The sequence below is a fragment of the Fulmarus glacialis genome, unplaced genomic scaffold (genome assembly GCF_000690835.1).
Source record: "Fulmarus glacialis isolate BGI_N327 unplaced genomic scaffold, ASM69083v1 scaffold2683, whole genome shotgun sequence".
Lineage (NCBI taxonomy): Eukaryota > Metazoa > Chordata > Aves > Procellariiformes > Procellariidae > Fulmarus > Fulmarus glacialis.
In genome coordinates this window covers 10,075-19,124 of record NW_009202090.1, presented here as the reverse complement: position 1 = coordinate 19,124, position 9,050 = coordinate 10,075, and the positions used below count along the sequence as shown (strand labels likewise).

Below are 9,050 nucleotides of genomic sequence, written 5' to 3'. Positions count from 1 at the left end.
GCTGAAAATACAGAAAACTTCTCCTCATTTGGTGTGGGAGGGATGGGGAAAGGATGGACTCGGATATGCCATCTTCTTCTCTTCTGCAGTGGATGACTCAACTCTGCATGACTCACAATATTTAATGTACAGTGAAAAGACAGTAATCTAATGCTGCATAAACAATGGCTTTGTGGTAATTCTTAAAAGCAGCAATTATATGTAAAGGAAAAGATAGTTACAATTTTAACATGTAGACAGAGTAGCTTCTGCTTAAACCAAAAAGCACTGTGCAATTATTTCTGCTATCAGCCTTGAATAGTAAATGAAGGATGGAGCCTTTAAAGAGGCTTTTTTAAAGGACCGGATGTTTCTCAGAAAATCTAGCAGATTTTCTGCCAGGGAAGGAAAAATGGAAGCCAGGAAGATGAGGGAGCCAGAAGGGAGTGGACCACCTTGTTGAAGAAAGCAGGAAGTGAAAATAAGGGCACAGTAAATCAGAGCAGCCTGCAGCCCCAGTGAGATGGTCATTGCAGAAAATAGCTGTAGTAAGGTTAAGTCATGCCCCCAGGTAGCAGAGCAGTAGCCACTTCCACAGCAAAGTCAGACGCTTTGGCCTCAGCTACTGGTGGAAGTGGTGTGAGCTAATCTGAAACAGATGGGGAGAAGTCACAGCATCTTTTGCAAATGATGAATGGGCTGAGCAGTAGCAACACCAAGTACCAGCTCAGTCACTTCTGCAGTGAACATTTGCACGCAGCTTCCAGCTACGAGGACATACAATCCTTCCACTTGTCTGACGGAAAGCCATTCTGCATGAGCTGGTAAGAAAATGAACATTTACAAAGATGCACAGACTGGCAGCACCTTTAAAAACGAGAAACAGGTACAATACAAATTTTGCAGCTCTGTGGCCATCTTCATGTATAATGAATCTTAAGGCTCTTTTTCCAGGTTGAACAACAGAAATAAGATACACAGGTCTGTTTTGAAAAACATCATAATCCTATTGGAGAATCTCAGGGCAGGGGGGAACGGATTTAAATGTGGAAAAGAGGAGGTATACATAAGAGAGGAATCTCACTCAGGACGAAAGAGGAAAGCAGGGGTCATAAATGCACTAAGGAACATCAGATTTTGGGGGGAGAGAGAGGGGGGATAAGGAAGAGGAAGAACATCTAAAGAATAAAAACATACTGAAGACTAATGTGTGATTAAGGATAGTCTTCCAAAAGCTTCAAGACAGTGGGGAAAAAAAAGTCACCGGAGAAGAGAGGAAGGGCATGGAGGGCAGGAGGACAGGAGGCACCAGCGGTGCATTCATTTAAAAATAGAAAAAAATTGAAGAGTGATGGATGGTGAGTAAGTGAATATTTAGCTGGTCTAACTGCAGGCACCAGAAGAACTAAGTATGAAGATGAGGGAAGGCACCTCACCGTCTCTGTTGAGGATAGGAAACTTCAGCTCCTGGAACGCCAGTGCTCTGAACTGCAACTCAAGGGTTAATTCACTCTAACGCGAGGATACCTGAGCCACAGTTTTCTTCTGCTACCAGGGCCTGAGCTAGCACCTCTGCACAGTTCTGTGCCACAGAGTATGTGAGACCCTGACCCAGCACAAGCTTGAAAGCTGAAGATAAGATCCTCTAATGCAAAACAACAAATCACTGGTGTTTCACCCCAGCCCACAGAAGACGCTCTTACCTGCATGAGCATATAATAGATCCCAGCCACTCCATGGGCCGCTCCAACGTATTGCTTCCTGTGCCACTGGTACAACAGAGGACAACGGTCTGTTTTCCGCTCCTCCTTCGAAAAGTTTTTCCCAGATTCAATAATAGCATCTATTACCTGAGAAAGAGAACACACCCCTTCCATCTGTCTCGCTTGCTTTGATTCAGAGGGTTTTGCTTTGCCATGACTAAAACCACAGTAAAGAATAAGCCACAATAAACAGTGATAGGAAAATAATATTCAATTCATTTGGGCTTGAGTGTTGAGGTAGAAATGGAATTTTTCCTAAATGATGGAATCACTTGTATTTCTAAGAGTAGAAATTTAATATATGAATATTTCTAATCGCTTTTTTCCAGGCCTGCTTTCTCTGGTTCTGGTATCTGCAGAACAGCTGTGCATCTTCCCCACACTGAATTCTCCTTCTTTTCACTTAAACACTTCCACAATTCTGTCTTAAGGTTTTTCGTAAAAATCTCTCATCCTCAAATGCTCCAAAACTGTTTACATATTAGATCCATTTCCATGGCTGGCCATGGACCCACCCACACTGGCCTATCTCAGTCCCAGCTGGGCAGCAGGGAAAAGGGGAAGAGATTGGAGGGACAGATGAGACTGAGTTCCCAGTTCTAGGTCCCTCTTCTCTCTAGCATCGCTCTCTTAATCCCTTGAATTACGCAAAGGAGTCATTCCAGTTCAACCTCACTGATGCTGTGGCACTGGAGAGAGAAAAGTATCTTACCTCTTTGATAACAGACTGTGGGACAGTGTCTGGACCGATTTCAGTATTCAGGTACAGCAAGGCATATAGGTAACCTGCTCTGCCATAAAGCAGCTCATCCGGAAGTTCAGCATCTGTGCTTATGACTGTCCTTTGGAGCTGCAACAACCTGCATCAGACAAGGAAGGTGGGGAGAGAGAGCATCTTCTTTAGAGACCGTACTGGACTATGTATTGCACAAGCCATCAATCAAACCAGAAGCAGAATGAGTGCCGAAGCCCGACCACTTCCCTTCAGTTATCCCCAGTTCAGCTGGCTGCCAGGTTTACACACAGGAGCTCTGCGTACCTGCCATCCCTGACAGACAGGCAACTCAGAGCCAGAGCCAGGTATTAGTGCAACTATCAGGTTTTTGTGCAGACAGAAATAGATGTATGGGTGCAGGGTGGGGGCTGGAGGAGGCTGGAGAGCTACTCAAACAAATAGGGAAACCTCCTGGAGCCTCTGGGAATTTCACACCAGAAGCGAGGACCCTTAATTGTAGATGTGTAAGAGGGAAATAACAAAAACAAACAAAAAAACCCAATACCACCATGCAGCGCTCCCCCTCCCTAGACAACACCTTGTCTCAAATGTTTAGCAGCTCAATTTTGAAAAGGGCTGCTATTACGCACAAGTGTTTTGCTTGCCTTTAACAATGGAAAAAAAAACTTGGGCTAGCCATCGCAACTCTCATTTGCTCCAAAAAGACTCCCTGCTATTAGTCCACCAGTCTGCATTACAATTAAGGTGGAGCAGAGATCTGTTTTCCTGTCCACTCCGTCCCTGTCTCTTCCTATCTTTTTGATTAAATTGGCAATTAGATGAAACCATGGGATGATCACATTGTAAACTGGGGGAGGGGGCAAGACAATCTGGATTAAGTCCAAAATCATTTCCCAGATCCCCCCAGCTGCTATTACTTGGCAGAGATGTTAGCATTAACATGATGCTGGAGCAAAAACACTGACCCTAATGGCTTGTTTATGCTGCTACTGCTTAATACCAGGGAAAAGCCACTCACAAAAAAAAAGGAGTTTTATATTATCATTCCTTTCTTGGAACTACACTTTGGACTTAGAATTATTTTCTTTTAAACTGTCCACTGTTAAGTTTTATTATTCAAATCATACAACTGGACAGCTACAAGGTAAAAAGTTAAAAGTGCAATCATAAATTACATGTTGACATCTATAATGTACTACTCAGCTGGTGTCATGAATATATTTGTAAACAAAAAAGGAAAAAAAGAAACAAATAATCAAACTAACCTCCTTTTCAGTCCTCCTCCTAGACATGACTTTCCAAGGAGAGGCGAGACTAAAAGATTTATTGCTAATCTCATTTTGCTATACTCATGCTTCATGCCTTACAGCAACACTGCTTTCCTAGCTGCATCCAAAATGACATGCCCAAGTTTACTGCCAGTTCTAAAAGCAAAAAAGCCCCAAACCTATCACCCATTTCAAAACTGAAATATTCATTCAGGAACAGCAGCAGAGATTAATCACACTTGGATTCTAGATTAGAAAGAGACCAATTATATTTCCAAATATAAACCAGAATGGAGATGAGGACACAAGGCTAGTCCGCAAATTCTGGCAGCCTAAGGTATGCTGCTGGTGATCCGCTGGCAGGTGGATCGCTGGTGCTGAATGCAAACCCCACAGGGCTCCAGTGCTTCCATCCCTCGCTGGGACAGCAATCAGCTCCGTACCAGCAAAGGGACAGTCAGTTCTCCAAGGAAGCTCTACATCTAAATGGGATTTCTCAAGACATTTGTTACATTTAGATTACTTTGAAAAGGGGCTGGAATTTTTTCAGGCTACCCTTCATAAGCTCTGACCTAATTAAATTCAGCAAATACCTCCTCTTTGTTTTATTAAATCTTTGTTACATATCAATCCGATGTACCATGTTTCTGTCTGGATGTTTCCAGATCCCTGCAGCATACATGTTTTGTAATGAATCTATAATTAAGACCCACTCTTTACAGGAAGCATCACGTACTGCACAAGCACTACATATTGCCGATGACAAGCGTGCAGCTTTTGTTAAATGTCACTTCAGTGTGACAAAATCAAAACGTGCATGCACTACAGATATGTCCAGGACATCCTGTCCTTACAGCGACAGAGGACTCAAGATAACCCGCTAAATATGTATCAAGTATAAGCCAGCTTTAACAAAGATAAAGCCTATTTTGTGTTCTTCTACTGAAAATGTATCAGGGGAGAAAGTGTCTCCACTTTTAATCCTGTCCTCCAAAACTCCACTTGCTAATATTACTGAACTAATGCTCTCTACAAATGAAGGGCATGGCTTTTTCCACCATGAATCACTTACTTGGCAACACATTCTTTAGATTCACTGTCGTTTTTCAGCTTGTGATAAACCACTGCACCCACGGCCAGTGGCCCAGCATCACCACAGAGGAAAGTAACTCTTCTGCCATTCAGATTGCGAAGGATTCTCTTCACGTAATCGAGAGACCGCTGCAAATGGCTCTGGTTTTTTGTGACGCGGTACAGTTGCAGATATAAGAGGGCAATACCTGGAACAACCACATGAAAAAGAGATAGTTTCATTTACTTTTCCTTCTAAGTACATCACATTCCCCTTTTTAGTGCCTCTGAACCAGTAATTCGAATGCTAGCAGGTATATGGGCAATTAAAACATGTCAGTCAAGGGTCCTAGCTTATGCAATGGGAAGTCATCAGGCCATCTATTTTGATTACATTTCAATTTGGATTGTGACAAAAATAAAAAAAAATTTATCAGACTGAAGCCCAACGGTAGACTCATAATTTGTGAAAAATGAAGAAAATTCATGACACAGGCACCAATGCTTGGTGAAGAAATCACTGAAGACTCAAAAATTTGGGCTAACAAGCATCTGTATGACCAAGTACATTGACTGTACAATACTCATCTACTATGTGCAAGAAGTGACTTATTTTCCATTTGATTTCTAAAAGGATCTTTTGATGAGTTTTTGGATTCAACTTGCCAAGTTCTTTATAACCCTTAAATATATTTCATAACAAGATTATGAGCTTCTACAAGTTAAGCTGGTTTGTAAAAGCCAGAAAGCAAACAAGTCCTCAGAGAATGCCAGAAGGTGGTATCAAGCTTTATTCCATTAAACTCGTTACATCATTTTCCATTAAAACAAAACTAAACCAAACCTTAAAAATTGCAACAACGTAGACTGAAAAAAGTGAAACAAATCCACCTAAGTGGGTGTTTATTGGCCAACTGCAAGCATACCTGTGCAGAAGCAAAAAATTTACCTCCAGACCGTACCGCATCTCAAAGTCATTTCTGAACAGGGAGAGCACTCTCCTGAGCAACAACCAAAGCCAAGTACACACAAGGCCCACTTAGCTCCACAGAGAGGCTACCTGAGGAGTACAAGAGGAATAGCACAAGAGTGCTGGTACATCCTCAGATGTTCTCCAGACTGGCTTTGAACAGGCCTTTCTAGATGAGTCCAGGAGGAGAGCTGCAGAGCTTGATTAGCCCAATTCAGTGGCATGGGAACTTGTGGGCTGTTTCCTGGGATTTCTGTAACCCTTTTTTATGTTGCAAAAAATGTGTAGGTATCTGGGCTGATGATCAGAAAAGTAGCGATGGGGCCCAGTTCACCCAATCCTTCCTTGTACAACACCCTTAAAATGGCTCCTCCAAGATGTCTGGCACATACAAAGAGTACTTGTATAAGCAAGATGGACTCTAACACGAGTCCTATGATTGTTATGTGCCAACAGTATGCGCTCCAAGATTTCAAAGATGTTTCACAGAGTACAAGCCAATGCTCAGGACTGCGCCAATAAGATTTGTCTAGATTTAGTACATAACAAGCAGGGCAGTTGTTTTCAGCATTGCTTTTAGCTTCTGATTTGCACACTAGCAAAATGCTGCAGGGAGCAAGTTTGGGGAGAAAGTATTTGCATTAAGTATTTTAGAAGCCAGATCATTTAAATATTTTTATTCAGAGTCATTTCCACAGGAGCCTTGAAAGAAGTTTACAACTTGGAATGGACGTAGTTGGCGATCCTTCTACAGCATGGAAAAAACCCACTCTCATTACACTGCGTTACTTGTTCATCTATCTTCTACTTTCAGCTAATGATGGCTGTTTTACTTTTAGCTTATGACTCATTTTCAGCATGCTCTGGTTTATCAGCCGTAACTTCAGTTGTCAATCACAGTGTCAGAACACAGCTTCCCGGGAGCCGTTTTGTAATGTCAGCGCGAGAAAGCCCGCCACTGAAGATCTTCCGCACTCACTTAGCAGCCACTCACTTTCAGACCTTGAAACACATCTACCATTTAAGCCTGAGTTGTCTAAAACTTGCCCATCCATCCACCCACAGCACCATCTGTACCGAAACACCAAGAAGAAAGCAAAGAAATTTTACCCTTTCATTGACAGAATTAAGCCTGAGCATGGGCAAAGCCTGGAGAGTTTTTCCAAGCTGCTCCCCCTCACAAAGATAAAAGAATAGATCTCCTCAGCGCATATTTCAAACATGCTGTGCTAAAAGCATAAGTACGCCTGAAGCATGAGCTAGACAGAGCAGGAATAAAATATGCCATTGTAATAGCAAAGTGGCACTTAAGAGGCCTAGACAAGAAAGCGTTTTGGCAGCTTGAAGAGCAGTGGCTGCATCAAGCTTGACAACTGCCGGCTCTGCCTAAAGGATCAGAAGGGCTCATTCACATTTGGACAGCATCAGTGATGCAATGCTAAATGAATGACAGTGCCTAGCAATAACCAGCGCTGGCACACACCTTTTTATCTTCATGCACTTCACAATCTTGCAAACCCACCCCCATACTCCCCTTCCTCACACATTCATTTTACCATTTTTGTACAGACAGAACAAGCAGAGCCAAATTATCCATATTCCAGATGTTAAGGCTCCAAGCTCCTGTGCACAGAACACCCCCTCTCAATGATTAGAAGATGCTGTTACCATCGGACAATTGCTAACTATCAGTCAGTTGAACAGAAAAAAGTGAAAATGACCCATTTTAAGAAAATATTAAAGAAACTAGAGGTAAGCCAAAAGAAGGAGTAGCCTTAGAAAATCCACTCGTTTTGCAAGATAAAGATTTCCATATACAAAAGCCTATTACCTCTCTCTAAGTAGATCCTTTGTCCACTGAAATCAATGCAAGTCACTCCAGACAGCAAATGACCAAGGGTCCAGAGTTAAAAGAAACCAACTCACACAAATGCCTGTATCAGAGTATTTCTGCTGCTCCTGTGAGAATACCAGAACCTCCTCCTGTGAATAAGCCCAATTATGCCATTTAACAAACACACTTCATTCAAGTTCTATCTTTCTCACCAGTCCAGCCAGTATAGGCAGAGCAGTCATGTGGATCTGCTGTCTTCAGCCCTTCCTCCATTTGTTGCAGAAGGTCCTTGATTTTTGTCTGGATCCGTTTTGAGAACTGAGCACTGACCTGAAAACAGGAGACAGGAGAAAAGGAGCGAGTCAGAAAAGGAAAGAATCCAAGAATGCAAGCCAGCTGCCCCACTTTCTTGTTTGGAAAAAACAAACAAAAAATAACTAGGAAATAAATACTACATGCAGCAATCAGCAGTGTCAAGGTGGTTCATCTTAAGTGTGTTCCCATGTAACGCATTCTGATTACATATTAGAGTAAGTTACTAGTATCTACATTAAACAAAAATTATCTGGGGATGCTTTAAAGTCACATGAAGAGCAGCTATGGACACTGTGACAGTATGTAATTACATGCTGCCTCTTATCTCAGGCTCTTAACAGTAAGCAAAGCTTCTCTGAGCTGAGTAAAAGACGAATAGAAGCAAACAGAAGACAACCATCTGCTGCCACTCCATGGGCCAATACTCCATTCAAGGTCCTGGTACCAAGACCATGTTATGGACGAACACAGCACAGTGAACCTACAAGCCCTGTGTAATAGGTGGTTGCTCTCATCACAAGGTCCCTGCACATCTTTTGTGGCACTATGGAGCAGGAAATAGCTAAAGGAAAATAGATGCTCATATTTGAGACAACCAAGTCAAAGTCAAGCCATCATCTTCAATGATGTGCATCCATTTTCTTCCTAAATCCCATTTTGATGTCCCAGTCTGTGACCACCACATGGAAGGCAAGTCACTTAGAGCCATAAAATGCCATTCCTCTTCCTTCTTGCTCTCTCCTCTCCCCAAAACAACATTAAGATTGATACGCTTTATCATGAGAGAAGGTTGTTAAATGCAGTGGACTATTGAAGAACAACTACCTAGAAGAATGAGCTAGCCACAAAGAAGATGAGTAAAAGAAGGTTGGCAGCTTCAGGTCATGCATGAAGTTGAAGAAACTAACCTTTGATTTTATTGGTTGCTTGCTTTTACTTTTGACCAAGAAAAGTTTACATAGATGCTATATATGAAATATAACACAGGATACTTTACTCTTGCCACCATTTCCCTCTCATTAAGCATACTGTATGGGAAGATACATTATTAATTACTCCCTTAAGCCTATGGAATGTGGAAATAGTCAATTATTTACTGCCCTATTAACTTCCA

General features: G+C 42.1%; 1 protein-coding gene across 1 annotated transcript in view; it reads right to left on the bottom strand.

Moving 5' to 3' along the window:
- The window catches only part of LANCL2 (LanC lantibiotic synthetase component C-like 2 (bacterial)), a 17,927-nt gene extending 9,982 nt beyond the window's left edge, over positions 1–7,945 (bottom strand). The window contains exons 1-4 of the mRNA XM_009574148.1: positions 7,834–7,945; positions 4,819–5,026; positions 2,455–2,602; positions 1,683–1,829 (exon numbers count right to left, since the gene is read on the bottom strand). Of these exons, the coding sequence (XP_009572443.1) occupies positions 1,683–1,829; positions 2,455–2,602; positions 4,819–5,026; positions 7,834–7,894 (564 nt within the window). The 5' untranslated portion in view covers positions 7,895–7,945. The remainder of the gene's footprint in view (positions 1–1,682; positions 1,830–2,454; positions 2,603–4,818; positions 5,027–7,833) is intronic.
- Positions 7,946–9,050: the final 1,105 nt, after the last annotated feature.